The sequence below is a fragment of the Eutrema salsugineum genome, unplaced genomic scaffold (genome assembly GCF_000478725.1).
Source record: "Eutrema salsugineum unplaced genomic scaffold, Eutsalg1_0 scaffold_1, whole genome shotgun sequence".
NCBI classification, from domain to species: domain Eukaryota; kingdom Viridiplantae; phylum Streptophyta; class Magnoliopsida; order Brassicales; family Brassicaceae; genus Eutrema; species Eutrema salsugineum.
Genome location: NW_006256909.1, coordinates 10,918,919 through 10,936,346, shown reverse-complemented (window position 1 = coordinate 10,936,346; position 17,428 = coordinate 10,918,919). Strand labels below are relative to the sequence as shown.

General features: G+C 37.3%; 3 protein-coding genes across 3 annotated transcripts; all 3 read left to right on the top strand.

Annotated features, from left to right (window-relative positions):
• The first annotated feature begins 292 nt into the window (after positions 1-292).
• On the top strand, positions 293-7,412 carry LOC18031065 (L-arabinokinase). The gene is made up of 29 exons (XM_006414327.2): positions 293-670; positions 798-905; positions 1,001-1,069; positions 1,162-1,245; positions 1,366-1,442; positions 1,667-1,733; positions 1,878-1,935; positions 2,026-2,093; positions 2,171-2,233; positions 2,458-2,511; positions 2,604-2,706; positions 2,790-2,899; positions 3,012-3,131; positions 3,239-3,295; positions 3,484-3,659; positions 3,734-3,902; positions 4,216-4,299; positions 4,544-4,669; positions 4,829-4,959; positions 5,031-5,112; positions 5,283-5,370; positions 5,523-5,566; positions 5,642-5,737; positions 5,857-5,933; positions 6,144-6,344; positions 6,475-6,640; positions 6,756-6,827; positions 6,969-7,169; positions 7,299-7,412. Exons 1-29 carry the CDS (start codon positions 566-568, stop codon positions 7,410-7,412), a joined length of 2,970 nt encoding a protein of 989 aa, XP_006414390.1. The 5' UTR covers positions 293-565.
• A 4,409-nt stretch (positions 7,413-11,821) lies between these two features.
• LOC112082260 (leucine-rich repeat extensin-like protein 6) lies at positions 11,822-12,479 on the top strand. Its single transcript, XM_024149871.1, has one exon. The coding sequence runs from the start codon at positions 11,946-11,948 to the stop codon at positions 12,477-12,479; it is 534 nt and encodes a 177-aa protein (XP_024005639.1). The 5' UTR covers positions 11,822-11,945.
• Positions 12,480-14,655: 2,176 nt separating this feature from the next.
• On the top strand, positions 14,656-17,243 carry LOC18031064 (receptor like protein 30). The gene is given in 5 exon segments (XM_024149564.1): positions 14,656-15,303; positions 15,305-16,300; positions 16,303-16,383; positions 16,385-16,612; positions 16,614-17,243. Coding segments are annotated over 5 exon segments (2,397 nt in total). The 5' UTR covers positions 14,656-14,688; the 3' UTR covers positions 17,091-17,243.
• The last annotated feature ends 185 nt before the right edge of the window (positions 17,244-17,428 follow it).

Below are 17,428 nucleotides of genomic sequence, written 5' to 3'. Positions count from 1 at the left end.
TTGAGAAATTAAATCTGAATTGAGTTAAAAGTACAAGAACGATGATCATATTATGATTCATTATGGATATTCGCGGATAAGATCAGTTTTAGTTATACGTCCAAATCGGCAAATCCTAGTATATCTTTAGATAGTTTTCATTTCCCTTTCGTCTTGTCCTGTTTTAGATAAGAAACCTTATTACTTTCGATTATTTATGCAATCCAAACTTTTGAATATTGCAATTTTGAATCGATATAAAGTTTATATTTATTTATCCATATATATAAATACAGACGCGACATTCGTTCTATCCATTTTCCTCGAATTGCGAGTGGGTTTACGTAACCTTGTTTGGCACCCAAAAAGAATTTAATGATTTTTGAGGAAAAAAACTAATTTGATAAATTAATTTCGATGTAATTCAGATTTATCTTATGAGCGAACGGACAAATTTGCAAAAAACCCCATTAAAGCTGGAGATTTAGGCCTTCTTCTTCTCCTCCTTCCTTCCTTCCTCCGAATCAGTCAACTATCAAATTCTCCTCTCAGAGATCGCCGGAGTGACTGTTTCCCGCCGAAGAAAATGAGGATTGACGAGAACGAAGGCGTCTCTGCTTCCAGCAAGCACCTAGTCTTCGCTTACTACGTCACTGGACATGGTTTCGGTCACGCCACTCGTGTTGTCGAGGTTCCCTCTCCCTCTCCCTCTCTCTGCATCGGTTTCATCTGTGGTTCCTGCGTTTTGTTTTATCTTCCATCGTTGGTTCGATCGTTGTTAAATCCGGCCTAATTTGTTGCATTTCGTGGTGTTTCAGGTTGTTCGTCACTTGATCGCGGCGGGGCATGATGTTCATGTCGTCACCGGTGCGCCTGATTTCGTCTTCACATCCGAAATTCAGTCTCCGAGGCTAAAAATTCGAAAGGTTTTTCTAACTCAGTGACTTCTACTTCTGGCGATGGTTTTAATAGCTACTCGAAATATGGGATTCTTATGTGTCGTTTTACTGCGATTTTTTAGGTTCTTTTGGATTGTGGAGCTGTGCAAGCTGATGCATTAACAGTCGATCGTCTTGCCTCGTTAGAAAAGGTTTACTCATTTGATCAGTTCTATGGTTCTTGTCCATGTTGGTCTTCCATTGTATGTAACTTTGACCTTGTTATTGATGCTGGTGTGCTTAGTATGTCGAAACTGCTGTGGTTCCTCGAGCTGCAATATTGGAAACAGAAGTGGAGTGGCTTCATTCTATCAAAGCCGATTTCGTGGTAATTTTTTTTGTTCACAATCTCAGCACTTTTATCAGCCCAACCGTTATTTTCTCTGGACTCTTGCTTTGTATTCCATCGTTTCCTACCAAGAGAAATTTTCACATTTGATATAAACAGGTGTCTGATGTTGTCCCTGTCGCGTGCCGTGCTGCGGCTGATGCTGGGATACGTTCTGTCTGTGTCACCAACTTCAGGTTACATATTTGCTGTGCTACTATCCATTTTTTGTTTGTCTTGTTTGGCCTGAAATCTTCTCCTGGTTGTAGTCCACGTTCAGAGACTGTACTGTAATTCTGTTTCCACCATTCAAAATGTCGAGTTTTTGTGATCAAGTTTTCACCTCCCCTGGTTTAGTAGGAAATGTTTATAGTGCAATAGTTAATTCTGATTTGAATTTTGTTTCTTGATGTACTTTTAGCTGGGATTTTATCTATGCTGAGTACGTGATGGCTGCTGGATATCATCATCGCTCCATCGTTTGGCAGGTAGAATTTTTTTGTAGAACCTGCAAATACTATCTTTTCTTGGTTAATAAGATGTCGTCAATACTCAATTTTATGATTGGCACGTAACTGTGGTTAATACTGAATTTCCTTAGTTGGAGTTAATACTTTTCTTCTCTGACATAGATAGCTGAAGATTATTCTCATTGCGAGTTCCTTATTCGCCTCCCAGGATATTGTCCAAGTATGCAGCATTTCTGATTACCATTTGCTTGTTAAAAAAAAAGGTTATTTCAATTCTTCACCTTACCTTTATTTCCTTGTTATCTCGTAGTGCCTGCTTTTCGTGATGTCATCGACGTACCATTAGTAGTGAGGAGACTTCATAAATCTCGCAAGGAGGTCTGTTAGCAACTTTTCATTGATCTTATCTTCCGTCGGACAAATAATCCAAATATAATCTGTTACCCCTTGATCAGGTGAGGAAAGAACTCGGGATTGCTGAAGATGTGAATGTTGTTATACTCAATTTTGGTGGACAGGTCTGGCCGTTTGTTACCATTTGATAGTTTAATGACTTTTATTCTTAATTTCTCCAAGCCATTGCTCTGATTTATGATCAATGTGTATCTGCGTTGTTGGTCACTGATATCTTACAGACATAAGATATCTTATAGACATTCTCATGTCTTTAATCTCTTTATTTTGGACTGCACAAAAGACCTAATGCTCATCTGCAGCTATTTTGTCCTTTTCTCATGTGCAGCCCTCAGGGTGGAATTTGAAGGAAGAATCACTACCGACTGGTTGGCTGTGTCTGGTACCTTATAACAGTTACCCTGCGTCTGTTTGTGTAATTTCTCAAGTTGAGGATTCTGTACTGTTTATTAAACTTATTAATATGTTGTTCAGGTTTGTGGCGCATCTGAGACCCAGGAGCTTCCACCAAATTTTGTAAAGCTTGCTAAGGATGCTTATACGCCTGATATTATAGCTGCATCTGACTGTATGCTTGGTCAGTATGTAACCTGATTAAGAAATATTCAATAAATTATACGGCTACTTGCGTTTCCATAATAGCTGTTTCCATGGTTTCAGGGAAAATTGGTTATGGCACAGTCAGTGAAGCCCTTTCGTACAAGGTGCCGTTTGTCTTTGTACGCAGAGATTATTTCAATGAAGAACCTTTTCTGAGAAATATGCTCGAGGTTCAGCCATTTCCTCTTGTCATTTTGACTTTCTTGTCCTTAATAACCTTAGTTCTATCATTTTAAATATTTGGACTGTATGTTCACATTTTCTGGTCAAATTCTTGGGCAGTTTTATCAATGTGGTGTTGAGATGATTAGGAGAGACCTATTAATGGGCCAATGGAAGCCATATCTTGAACGTGCAGTTAGCTTGAAACCTTGCTACGAGGGTGGCATCAATGGTGGCGAGGTAGTTGTTCCATCTTGTTAAGATTCGGAGAATGGATTAAGTCCTTTCCTGAATTTCATACGGCCTGTAAACTAACTTCCCCTTTTTGCACACTGGTGAAATGTTAGATTGCAGCTCACATCTTACAGGAGGCAGCCATTGGAAGACATTGCGCATCAGATAAGGTATATGTCATATCTAAATAGGTAAATCATATTTCATCTAGATACTATTAGGTTTCCGGAATACTGTGCCATGCAAAGTATCGTATGCATGGGATCCTTTGATAAGATTTTGAATCTTATCAGCAGAATCCTTCTTTAAAGAAAATTATGTTGGAAGTATTTCAGTTGGGGTCTTCTGTATGTTACAGTTAAGTGGTGCAAGAAGATTACGTGATGCGATAATCCTGGGATATCAGCTACAGAGGGTACCTGGAAGGGACATTGCTATTCCGGAGTGGTATTCAAGGGCTGAAGATGAACTAGGTCAATCTGCTGGATCATCACCTACAGTTCAAGCGAATGAGAGCAACTCATTGGTGGAGTCGTAAGTATTGGTTTTTGTCTGACTATTTCCAATTGTTCTCTTTCTTTTTCCTCATCCCTTCACTTATCTTACAGGTGCACCGATGATTTTGATATCCTTCAAGGCGATGTTCAAGGTCTTTCAGATACATGGACTTTTCTTAAGAGTTTAGCCAAGCTAGATGTTATTCATGATTCTGAGAAGAGTATGGAGAAAAAAACCATGCGTGAGCGGAAAGCTGCTGGTGGGCTCTTCAATTGGGAGGTTACATATATTTCTTGTTTTATTGACTCTTTTTGTAGCTCTAGTAAGCATTATACTGAAAAGATATAGAAAGAAATAGTGGCCTTAGTTCTTGCCTAGTGCTTTCACTGCCTTGCAAAAATCAACTTCCAGCTTTTCCAGAAGCGTGGTTTTACTATGAATATTCTTGGAAGATACAATTAAATAATGGCATCATTTCTTTTAGTTAGTGGAAGCCTCATTCATAAGGAACAATTTTGCCATCAGGTTAAGTTAGCCTCTTATAACTCTGAGTTGGGTTGTTATTTGTTGAGTTACCTCTATGCTTTTGCAGGAAGAAATCTTTGTTGCCAGAGCACCTGGAAGGTTAGATGTGATGGGTGGAATTGCTGACTATTCAGGGAGCCTTGTCTTGCAGGTCAAAATTCTCTAGTATTGGTTTCGCGGGTCACTTGTTTCTGGTTTCCTATTTTTGTTTGGTATCTACTGCCAAAGAGTATATCTTCTGTAGTTCAACTGATTGCATTTTTCTAAGTTTCTTTCACACAAAATATATTATGTCTTATGTATTATTTAGTAAAAAACCCCATAAGTTCCTCCTTGCCAGAGCATCGTCTATTTCAATTGACCACAACAATTTCTTTATCTATATACAACTTCAGATGCCGATAAGGGAAGCTTGCCATGTAGCTGTTCAAAGAAACCATCCTGGAAAACAGAGACTGTGGAAACATGCGCAAGCTCGACAGCAAGCTAAGGGACAAGTACCAACACCAGTTCTGCAAATTGTAAGTAAGAGTATTTGGATTAAGACTCCTTTTTTTTTGGCGAACTGAAGTCTTAAATATGCATATCTATGGGCTTATTTTTGCAATAAAGTGGATTGTCGTAGCTTAAGACTTTGCTTTGTGGTCGTGCTGAGATTCCCTTGAATCTTTGTGTTTTAGGTCTCATATGGATCGGAGATCAGCAATCGCGCCCCTACTTTTGACATGGATTTGTCTGATTTTATGGATGGAGATGAACCAATTTCTTATGAAAAAGCAAGGAAGTTCTTTGCTCAAGATCCAGCACAGAAGTGAGTCTTTCCTCTTTTGTATGAACTATTTCTTAAGTTTGCTCTGTTAACAAGGTGGTAATATGGTCCAGGTGGGCAGCATATGTTGCTGGGACAATCTTAGTATTGATGACAGAACTTGGTGTGCGTTTTGAAGATAGCATCAGCTTGCTGGTGCGATTTTTTCCATCATTTTGTTAGAATTTATCATTCTCTGCTGCAGAATCCCTCCTGATTCAGACTAGTTTCTTAAAAAGTCCAAGACCTGCGTCCATCATTTGGCTCTTGGTGCTGTGCATATAAGATAAATGTTAGAGTTGACTGATAATTATTTGTCTTCTTAGGTTTCTTCTGCTGTGCCTGAAGGTAAAGGTGTATCTTCATCTGCAGCTGTGGAGGTGGCAAGCATGTCCGCAATAGCTGCTGCCCATGGTATTCAATTTAACATATTGTCATAAATGATAGTCATACGCTCACGAACGTTTGTTAAAAAACATAGCTGAGTATACCATATAAAAACACTGAAATTTTGATTTTATGCATCTTAGTTTTGTTTATTCCAACAACTCAATATAAATGTGCAGGACTAAGTATCAAGCCCCGAGATCTTGCTATACTCTGCCAAAAGGTTTCATGTTCAGCATTTTGTTTCCAAACTTTGTGCAATGTTTTGGTTTACTAATGCTCTTCTGTTTCCTGGTAGGTGGAGAATCACATTGTTGGAGCTCCATGTGGTGTTATGGATCAGATGACTTCGTCCTGTGGAGAAGCCAACAAACTGTTGGCCATGATATGCCAAGTAGGTTTTAGTAACGCCTAAGCTAGAAGTAAAAGATCACTATTTTTATAGTACATATGATATCTCTTCTTTCTGGACTAGATCTACTCCTCTTTTTTAACTTTTCAAACAAACTGTAGCCTGCAGAAGTAGTTGGGCTTGTTGAAATTCCCAACCATGTCAGATTTTGGGGAATTGATTCCGGAATTCGACACAGGTAAATGGGTTTTCTTTACCAGTATCGTTTCTGTTTTCCTCTTAATTGTTATACCTTTAATTCTTCACGCACTTCATACTTTTTAAGTTCGCTAGACGTAAAAACTTAATTTTTCTACGTTTACTTAAAATATTGGAGATTCACTTGAGCTTTTATATTTCATCTCCCAACACATCTCATTTCTGTTGAATAATTGGCTTTATCTCGCAGTGTTGGAGGTGCAGACTATAGGTCGGTCAGAGTTGGTGCCTACATGGGGCGGAAGATGATTAAGTCAATGGCGTCTTCTATTCTGTCACAATCAATGTCAAGTGCTATTGGAGGCAACCCGGAAGAACTAGAGGATGAAGGGATTGAGCTACTTGAGACTGAAGCTTCATTAGATTACCTGTGCAATTTGTCGCCTCACAGGTGAGAACAGAAGTAGTTGAAACCATCCATGGTCTCATCGTACAAAATATAACGAACTATAAGCATTTCATAATTCACGCACCAGCATATTATCAGCTAATCCACATAGTTCTTTCTGATTATGCTGCAGATATGAAGCCCGTTATGCAGATAAGCTTCCAGATTTTATGCTGGGTCAGACATTCATTGAGGAATACTCTGATCATGATGATCCAGTCACAGTGATTGATCAAAAGCGTTCTTACAGCGTCAGAGCTCCTGCCAGACACCCTATATACGAAAACTTCCGGGTCAAGGTCCGTCTTTTAATGTTTAACAGTTTACATATGTAACAATACATAAATTCTTCTCGTCTTCTGCTTTTTAATTCTTTTCTGGTTTTGGTTGATATCTATGGTGCTTCTTGTGTAGACTTTTAAAGCCCTTTTGACTTCTGCAACGTCAGATGAGCAACTTACTGCTCTTGGGGGACTTCTTTATCAGGTATCACTTCAAAACTACCGGATTTCGTCTTGTCTGAATGCGGAAAGAAATCGAGACCGAGAGTTCAAGTTACAGATTGAGTTTCTTCTTGATCATTGATTTAACATCTTGATGCTCATTTGGCTGTCCTTGTTTGTTCAGTGTCACTATAGCTACAGCGCGTGCGGGCTAGGATCAGACGGAACTAACAGGCTGGTCCAGTTAGTACAAGGGATGCAGCATAACAAGTCTAAAACCGATGACGGAACTTTATATGGAGCCAAAATCACCGGTGGTGGATCAGGTGGAACAGTCTGCGTCATAGGCCGTAACTCATTGCGCAGTAGCCAACAAATTCTCGAGGTATATATTTACTTTGGGTTCTATTCACTTCAAATTTTCCAAGTTAGTAGTAGGAACTTTGGTTATATAATATATGTATACATGATGTGGTCAATGGATATATAAATGTAATGGTGGTGAAATGTTCAGATTCAGCAGAGATACAAAGCAGCGACAGGGTATTTGCCACTCATATTCGAAGGTTCCTCACCTGGAGCTGGCAAGTTTGGTTACCTCCGAATCCGACGTCGTACTTCTCTTTGATTCCATTCAACCTCTCCCCTAATTGGGTAATAGTCTTTTATTTATCTTGCGATACGTTTCTTAAATATATTGATATAGCCATAGGTAAATCATCTAAAAAATAATTATAGGTCGTTCTTCTCTCCACTTCCAAATAATAATAGGATGCTAAATGGGATCTTAGTATTATTATTATTTTCTTTCTTCATGTGTACAACGTTATGTTAAACGAATATCTTATGCAAAAGAACGATTACTCTTCACTTACTGTATATGTTAATTTGAAACTTGTTCATTGTGTTTGTCATATACTCGTGTAATCGTATTCCTTTCAAGTTTTGTTTTCATTGTGAAGCGTTTGGTTAGAAACCTTATTAAAATTAGAGAAATTTACAATTTATGGTTCTTTTCCACTTTATATTTACATTTCATAGTACTTTACTTTTAACTGGTACTTTATTTGAGTTATCCCTACCAAAAACCCATCATTACCCTTTCCACCATCACTTTTCACTAAACCGATTATTATCAAATCAAATTAAACCAACTACATTTTTTAGATCGCTCCCAATTTCTTCCTCTTCTTTAACGACATCAGTCCCAGTTTTTTCCTCTCCTCTCCTCATTCTAGCTTGTTCTCTTTTAGATCTATTTCGCTGTTTTCCATATTTTTTTACAAAAACTCGGCTATGGCTCCATGCTTTACCTGTGATCACCTCACTGCACGAATTCCGATAAAAAAGAAGATGATGATACAATCTCTGGTGAAAGAGGAAGATGATGAATCACCACACACCAAATCTGGGATATGGTCACATCCACACACACGGACAGCAATCTTTGAAAGAGGAAGATGATGAATCACCACACACCAAATCTGGGATATGGTCACATCCACACACACGAACAACAATCTCTGGATATGTTTTTGTTGATACGATTACATCCATATGGCTAAAACCATATGACAAAATCCATATATCCAAACTAATTCTATATTGTTGTTTATATATACCGTCCCTTATATATATGCGTATGGCTACATCCATGTATTTTACACTTGGAAGTATCCACTAGATCATATCCACGCATCCACCTAATTCATAGTCGTGTATTCATTGTTATAGACCTGTAGTAACATGGTTATGCATTTATTATATTATATTCAGTGTTAGTGTCATGATTAAGTGGACAAAACTATATGGTTTAATATATAAGTTTCTTGGACACATTATTATGGCATGTTTGTATGGACACGTGATAATATGAAGCTCCATTTCTCTATGGACATAAGTCACATAACCATATAATCATGCACAACTAATATATCGGAACAATACATATGGTCACGATACACATAGGTCTTCATTTTTCAATAGTGTATTATTGCTATATTTTTAAATTATCCACATCTACATGATTTCTCACTTTATTAATCGAACCTGTCTTTATGTACATAACCATATGGAATAAACCCAAATATATTGTACTTCGTGGATATAACCATATGGACATATACGCAACTATATTGTACTTAGTCTTATATAGCCACATTATATGGACATAACCAACTTGTCATACCTACTGGTTTTTACCGTAAGCAGGACTATATATATGTAATTTGAGATGCCCCATTATATTCATTCACATACGACTATTATCCAAGTTACTTAATATCACCTTCGATTACCTGGATTTACTTATTGTCAATGTACACAATTGACCATCTAATTTTTAATGCCAGTGTAATGGTCACGTACACATCCACAGCTTGAGCTAGCTCATGCCACATCAACAAATAAAATATGGCTCCAATTGTCAACAAACCAAAAAATTCCGCTATAACAGCTTAATTACATGGTAGCGACTATATGGTATATATAGTTATGGTTAAAGAGCTTCATTCATATTGGTATATACTCATGGTTGTGTAGTCATGGTTATGGAGCTGTTGTAATATTGGCATTCTCACATGTAAAACAGTTTTATGATTAAGTGGACAACACTGTTGATTTAGTATATACGATTTTTTAGAAGTACATGGTAGCAACTATATGGTTGCATTGTCAATAATTGTCTTTCATTTTGCTTATGTCGGAGTTCTAGCTATAATGGACTTGGCCACCATCGGTAATACATCATGGACATGGTTACGATAGACAAGATATCATGGATATGGTTACCATGGAATAGATATCATGTACACAGCTTGAATATCACTATCTCACCTAGCTCGTACTCGTCTGACTTCACAACTCCTTCGCCGACAGTTTCGGAGCAATGTCAGCTTTGTCGACAGATTCGTGACGGCGAAAAGACTCTTGTTCGAGGATCAGTGAGCTTCCACGAGATTCATCTCCAGTGAGAGATAAGAGAGTAGAAGAGAAGAGGAGATTTGAGGGAGAGCGAGCTGAAATCTAAGAGCGAGAGAAGAAGAGAAGAGGAGAACTGAGAGAGAGCAGAAATCTAAGAGCGAGAAATATAATCACTATATGGAAAGAGAGCAAATATCTAAGAGCAAGAGACATGGTCACCAGATCTGAGAAAGAGATAGAGAAAGAGAAAGACTAAGCTCAAGGAGAGCTTAAGGCGAAGAAGGAGATACGGAGAGAATGAGAGAGATGTGTTTAGCCTTTTAATTATTAAACCGTTTTCAAATTTGGTTAACTAATTTTATTCGAACCATTTGCTGATAATTAAATTGGAAGGAGAGGACTGAAAAGGATTTTCACGTCTATAAACTATAACAAAGTGCTATCTTATTTGAAAGTGCTAAAATCTGTAATTAAGAACTCAAAAAGAGCTATAGAGTGTAAACGTCTCTTCAAATTATAGTTCAATGAGAAATAGTAATCAAATTTGGAAGTAGTAAACCCCTTAGTTAAAGTACAAGAATATGAAAATAGTGAATACGCTAAAAGCCTAAAAGCAAGTTGAAGGGGTGGGGCTTTGGTTAGAGCATGTACATCAGTGAACCCCTAAGGGTTCACCAGAAAGAAGTTCATCAGAATATAATAACTTTTTTTTTTGGTTTTAGGTATTTTTTTTAATTCGAAAATTATAATTTTTAACCAATCAGGATGCTTCATTTTGGGATGATATCGTCTTTTCAGGTTCGTCGAGATGATACGGTCTCTTTAATATTAAGATTTTTTGCCTAAAAAACTGTGTCATGAACCTCTCTTGATCCCTTTATCTACATGCTGAATGAGTGAAGATTCCGGGTTAGTATCATTATAGTTCACATTGCACAGTACCCGATGATCTTATTTATTATTGCTCATGTGCCTTTAATTGCTTTACATACTCATCTAGATTACTTTAATACTTTCTCTTTCCCTTTTCTTTTATAGATTTCTCTTTTATATAAGGGAATGCTGTAGATGTAAAAAGCTCATTAATAGTTTAATTACATATGTATACGCCGGTCTTAAGCTTCACATCTGACCAATAATATTACAAATTTTCACAATACATTAAATGAAGTCAACAGGGAAAAAGAAAGAAATCGGTAATTGAGTTTCCTTAGAAACATTAAAGTGGGGAGAGATCCGAACATATATGAACAAGGACTTTACTAGTTTACTTACTTCAGTACTGATAAACGAGTCGACATGCACGTGCTCGTTTTCAGTCTTACGCGTTCTCATCGGATCCTATGAACTTCTTTCATCCAACCGTCTTTATTGTCCCACGTGTCCCTTCTGCGTTTCAACCTTGTTCATCATTATGGAAAAAAGACTTAGTTCAAAAATCAAAAACCACCGTGCAAAAATAAACAATCGAAATAGCAAATGCACGTAACTTTTTTTATATCGATTTGACCAGGATTCTTTTTTATTTCTGGAGTGGATAAGAGCTGTTGTTTTCATTACTTTTCTTTCTCATATTTTTACAGGCTGAACAAATTCTCCTCAAAACTAGTAATTAGTGAGCGAATCTATTGGGAAGGTAAGGTAGTCGTCATATCGTGAGAGCGAGAGCAATCATTTTTTTTTTATTAATGTAGAAAGATTTAGTAAAATCTCGTGGAATACTAGTGTTGCACTGGACTATGGCTTGCGTCAGAATCACAGATTATATACAAATATTGTTCCTTTCAGATTTTCATATCTTTTGGTAAAAGTGGTATTGGTATATATATAATTTAGTTCTTTCGGTTAACTATCTTAAGATTACTTCACATTTTCACTACCCAATTGACTTCTCATGTTCAAAAAAAAAAAAAACTTACATGTTGGATATAAAAATATGTATATATGATAATATGAATGTGATGTAAGACTCCCTTTTGACGTATTTATCTTTATAAAGTTTTAACGTATTTATCTTTATAAAGTTTTAACGTAGAAAAATGTTTTTAAAAGAAAAAACAAATCAAATTGGTAAGAAATTAAAGCAAGTATTTGGATACAACAATCTACACGTTCCTTTGCTTCTCTATAACACTTGTTGCCTTCTTCCTCTTTGTCCTCTTCCTCTTCTTCTTCCTTCTTCCTCAAAATTCATTTTCACATTCTCTCACCAGACACCAACTCCAGTTTCATCCCGACAATGGAAACATTCCGAACATTCCATCTTCTTCTCCCTTTTCTTTTCCACCTCCTCTTCTTCTTCACAAACACTCCCCTGACGTCAGCAAAATCTCAGATCGTTGACTGTACAATGTGCACTTCTTGTGACAATCCTTGTCAGCCAAACCCTTCTCCTCCTCCGCCGACTCCATCTCCGCCGCCTCCAGCTACCTCCACCACCACCGCCTGTCCTCCGCCTCCTAGCTCCGGCGGTAATGGCGGTGGTCCTTACTACTACTATCCACCTCCTTCTCAGTCTGGCTCTAACCGTCCACCACCGTCTTCTTCTGACTCGGGAAGCGGCGGTGGCTACTACTATCCGCCGCCGAAAAGTGGAGGGAACTATCCTTTTACGCCGCCGCCAAATCCAATCGTTCCTTATTTTCCGTTTTACTACTACAACCCTCCGCCGCAATCTGTTGTATTGTCCGGATCTGATGTGAAAATTAGATTCTCTTACGGATTCTCTCTTGTCTTAATTCTTCTCTCTTTATTTTTGTCGCTTTTAAATTAAAAGGGCAAGAGCTAAAGTGGCTCCTAAGAGTACTGATAGAGGTTAATCGTAATAACAAGAAATCCTCACATCTTTGCTAGAGAATTTTTGCAGAGAAGATGACTATGCATGAGAGATCTTACGCTACAGATTGAAACGGTGAATTTTTTTCGCCAATTTTCTTCTGTAATTTCCATTACTTTTTGCTTGTACAAGTAGAAATATATTTGTACTTCTATCTTTTTAACAATTTGTGTTCTTATGAATGTAGTTTCCTTTATATAATAAACAAATAGATTAATACGTTTTATTTGCCTTAATTTTTAGGGTTTAGTTACTTTCTTGTGTGCTTAACTGCTTACATTCCAATCTCAACTAACTATTTGATGCTATAGTTTGGTTAAAGGACAAACTGAAAGCATCATTTTCTCAGAATATTCATATAAAATAGCATAATATCAACTATCATGCATTTTACTTCATGACTATGAAGACAAAAAAAGAAGATATTAGTTACATGTGTTTGAAAAAAGGGAAATGAAATGAGTATTTATTATTAAATGAGATGATGTAAAGAACGAAAATGAGCCACACACACTCACAGGTAGTGACTACTGAATAACCCACTTGACGCTCTTTTGGGTCCTACTTTTTTCGAAAAAGCCCAAAACCGCTATAAATGATTTCGGGTCTACACGCTCGCCGAGCATCCGATGACGATGTAAGTTGATGTTTATTTTTGTTTTTTTTTCATCCGAAGTTTGTAGCATCTTCATACAATGAAATTATGTTTGTTTGAACTAGTGACATCTTTGATGAGAGCGAAATTTGGTGACTACTGATTAGCGGTTAAAAAATGAAATACAAGGTTGTTTAGAGTATTGAACTTTTTTATTGCTATCGCAAAAATATTAACGGACAACATAACGTATCAGAGTTGATACCAGGGATAATGAAACGAACAAAACTATTATGATTTGTGTGGCGACTCCAAACAATAACTATTTTGGAGTCAAACGAGGTTTAAGTTAGAGTTAGTAGATCGTGTATGGTATGACCAATGGTTATATCAGTTAAAAAAAAAAGGTCAATAACTTAATGGTTGGTCCTTGTGGAGAAGTGTTTATCCCCAAAAAAAAGTGTTGAGAGAAATAGTTAAATTACTGTGTTTAATTTATGTGGTAAAAACACTCGTGTATGGTATGACCAATGGCTATATCAGTTAAAAAAAATAGGTCAATAACTTAATGGTTGGTCCTTGTGGAGAAGTGTTGAGAGAATTTATCCCCAAAAAAAAGTGTTGAGAGAAATAGTTAAATTACTTTGTTTAATTTATGTGGTAAAAACACTATTACTGTAGTTATCTTTGCTATTTGACGTAAATCGTGTTGATCTTTCCACTATAAAACTTAATATCAACTACATCGAAGCTTAAGACATTAATTTACCAAACAAGAGGCTTCTAAAGGTAAATGTGGGTTTCAGTTGTTTCATGCCTAATGCCTCCATGGACCATCAAGTAGTCATATGCAGCAATGAAATTTAATCGCTTGGGTTCATTTTGATAAGTTAAAAAGTTTGGGACTCGATGTGAAAAAAGTGGTAATAGTCAGGGAGAGGCATCAGGGTTATTCAATATTCATATAGAATTGGAAAGTATAAGGAAAGGATCAATTTGTATCAAAACTCAAAAGAGTGTAAATAAATGTGTCGTGTGAATTTGATCGGCGAGAGTGCTAAAACATGCAAAGGAATCCAGAACTAAAAGAAAGAAAAAAAAAGAAGCAGAAGCCGATATGTGTTTAGTTTTGGAATAATTTAAAAGTTTGGGGCACAATATGAAAAGTGTAAAATTATGGGGGTGCGATCAGAGTAATTTTAGTGGAATTCGAAGTCAAGGAGGTATCGGTTTGAAAACAAAGAGAGGGGAAATTATAGGAGCTAAAGAGTGTGTGGTGGAATGAACTTACAAAGACACATGAAGTGACTAGAGCCAATGCTTTAAAGACGTCCATTCCACGGCAAACCCCACCGTCTAGAAAAAACCAACCGTCTAGAAAAAACCAACCGAATCCGACGACTTGACGCAATACTTATCAAAGTCAAGACAAATAGAGTTTTGTTTTCTAGTTTTTCTATAAATAAATAAGCCATAATCATAAAAGATCTATCACTTACATACAAACACAAGTGAAAGAAGTAAAAAAAAAAAAAAAAAGGAGGGGTAACGATGATTCCAAGCCAATCTTATTGCTATTATGGTATTGTTACCTTGTATTTCTTCTTCTTGGTTTCCCTCTTCTTACACACTCTTGCTTCTCCTATGCTCCACTATTGCTGTCAAGACCAGAGGGATGCTCTTCTGGAGTTCAAACACGAGTTTCCGGTAAATGGATCCAACTCAAATCCATCTTTAAGTTCATGGAACAAGACTAGTGATTGCTGTTTTTGGGAGGGTGTCACTTGTGATGCTAAATCTGGCAAGGTGATTTCAGTTGACCTAAGTGGCATCCCTCTCAATAACTCTTTGAAACCAGATAGTGGTCTTTTCAAACTCCAGCATCTTCGTTACCTAACTCTTAGCTTTTGTGATCTCTACGGAGAGATTCCTTCTTCATTAGGAAACCTTTCTCATCTCACACATCTCGACCTTTATAATAATTATTTAGTAGGAGAAGTTCTGCCTTTTGTCGGAAACCTAACCCAACTAAGATACCTAAACCTTGCCTATAACAAGTTCGGTGGAAATATTCCCATTTCATTTGCCGACTTGACAAAACTGTCCCATTTAGACATCTCATTCAATCAATTCACGTGTGAAAATTTCCCTCTTTTTCTACAAAATTTTAAGCACCTTGTCCTTCTTACAAATTAGCAATAATCAATTTGAATCCATGCTTCCACGTGACATGAGTGGATTCCACAACTTGGAGTCTTTTCATGTGGGAGAAAACTCATTTTTCGGTCCTTTTCCTACATCTTTGTTCATGATTCCTTCGTTAAAAGCAGTTGGTTTGTCGACAAACCAGTTCCATGGACCTATAGAATTTAGTAATACATCTTCCTCCTCCTCTAAGCTTGAGTACCTAGACCTTGGTCAAAACAAATTCGATGGCCCTATCCCAAAATCCATATCAAATTTTTCCAATCTTAAATATTTATCTCTTAGCGACAACAACTTCACTGGACCAATCCCCAACTCCATATCAAAAATTCCCAATCTTGAAAGTTTATATCTTAGCGGCAACAATTTGACTGGGCCAATCCCTAGATCAAATATAGTCAAACTCGAGTCTCTTGATCTTTCCAACAATAAATTGGAAGGTGAAATACCTGGTTGGTTAGCTGGCCTGAGGGAGTTGCAGCTTTCTAGAAACTCTTTCAATGGTTTTGCAAAATCATTTGAAGTTTCCAATTTAACACAAATCCAGACGTTGGATATTAGTTCAAATTCTTTCCGAGGACCATTACCCTCTTGGATCTGCAAGCTTAGACCGTTAAGCCTCTTAGATTTGTCAAGCAATAGCTTCAACGGCTCCATCCCTCAATGTTTCAAGAACATTTTTGTTGGTCTTAGAGTGATAAATCTGCGGAACAACAATTTCAGTGGAATTCTTCTTCCAGAGATATTTGCCAATGCTAGCAACTTACAGTTAGTTGACGTCAGCGAGAACCAGTTGGAGGGAAAACTTCCAGAATCATTGATCAAGTGCCGTCATTTGGAAAATTTGAATGTGAGAAGCAACAGAATCAAGGACAAGTTTCCATCTTGGTTGAGTTCTCTGCCGTCGTTAAATGTCATGATCCTACGGTCAAATGAATTCTACGGGCCGTTGTATGATCAGATCCCAATGAGTCCATTGGGTTTCAAAGTTTAAAGGTCATCGATATTTCACTTAACGACCTTAATGGAACTTTGCCGCCTTTTCTATTTCTCCAGCTGGCGTGAAATGACCACAATATCCGAAGAAGATGGCACCACTTACATGGTAAATTATTACTACAGTCCTTCGATGGAAATGGTGAATAAAGGAGTCGATACGAGTTTTGAGAGGATCTTCAAAGACTTCAGAGCTATTGACTTTTCAGGAAACAAATTTTGTGGAAAGATCCCGAAAACTCTTGGATTGTTGAAGGAATTGCGTCTTCTCAACTTTGTCAAGAAACGCATTCACAAGCAACATACCTCAATCATTGGCAAATCTGACAAATCTCGAAACACTAGACCTATCTAGGAATCAGCTGTCGGGTCAGATTCCTCCAGATCTTGGAAGCCTCTCCTTTCTGTCGACCATGAACTTCTCCCACAATAATCTCCAAGGTCCTATACCACGAAGCACACAGTTTCAAAGGCAAAATTGTTCTGCATTCATGGACAACCCCAAACTCTACGGTCTCGAAGATTTATGCGGAGAAACTCATGTCTTGAATCCTACACCACAAGAATCTGAAGACTTGTCGGAACCAGAAGAACAACAAGTGATTAGTTGGATAGCAGCGCCCATAGCCTATGGACCTGGTGTGTTGTGCGGATTGGTGATTGGACATATCTTCTTTACCAAAAACCACGTGTGGTTCATGGAAAAGTTATGCCGAAACAAGCCTAAAATAGTTGGTAGAAGTGTTCGTTGAACACCATCGCTTGTATTGTCTTTTAAGTGTTTGTGAAGCAGATTTATGTGTGTTCTCCAAATGTAGTTTTCTATTATTATGGTTTTGTAATAAAACGTCTTTGGTGGTATTTGATATTAAACTGAAAATGCATTGAGATTTGAGAAACTTCTTGCTACCTAAAATCACAAACCTGTGACAGTACGAATGTTTGAATTATAGAGTCCATATAGTTAATGTATCGGGTTAATTCTTTAACCTTTAATTAATTAATTGGTTTCCATGAGAGATCGATGCATATGCTTTTGGTGATTTTGATTGTAACATATGTCTCTTTCATGGAAACCAATTAATTCACG

Bases quoted from the DNA above. Each gene is read 5' to 3' on its own strand.
- LOC112082260 (XM_024149871.1), top strand. From the start codon at position 11,946: ATGGAAACATTCCGAACATTCCATCTTCTTCTCCCTTTTCTTTTCCAC.
- LOC18031065 (XM_006414327.2), top strand. From the start codon at position 566: ATGAGGATTGACGAGAACGAAGGCGTCTCTGCTTCCAGCAAGCACCTA. The intron at 671-797 runs GTTCCCTCTCCC...GTGGTGTTTCAG, and splicing joins ACGCCACTCGTGTTGTCGAG to GTTGTTCGTCACTTGATCGC. The intron at 3,903-4,215 runs GTTACATATATT...ATGCTTTTGCAG, and splicing joins GTGGGCTCTTCAATTGGGAG to GAAGAAATCTTTGTTGCCAG.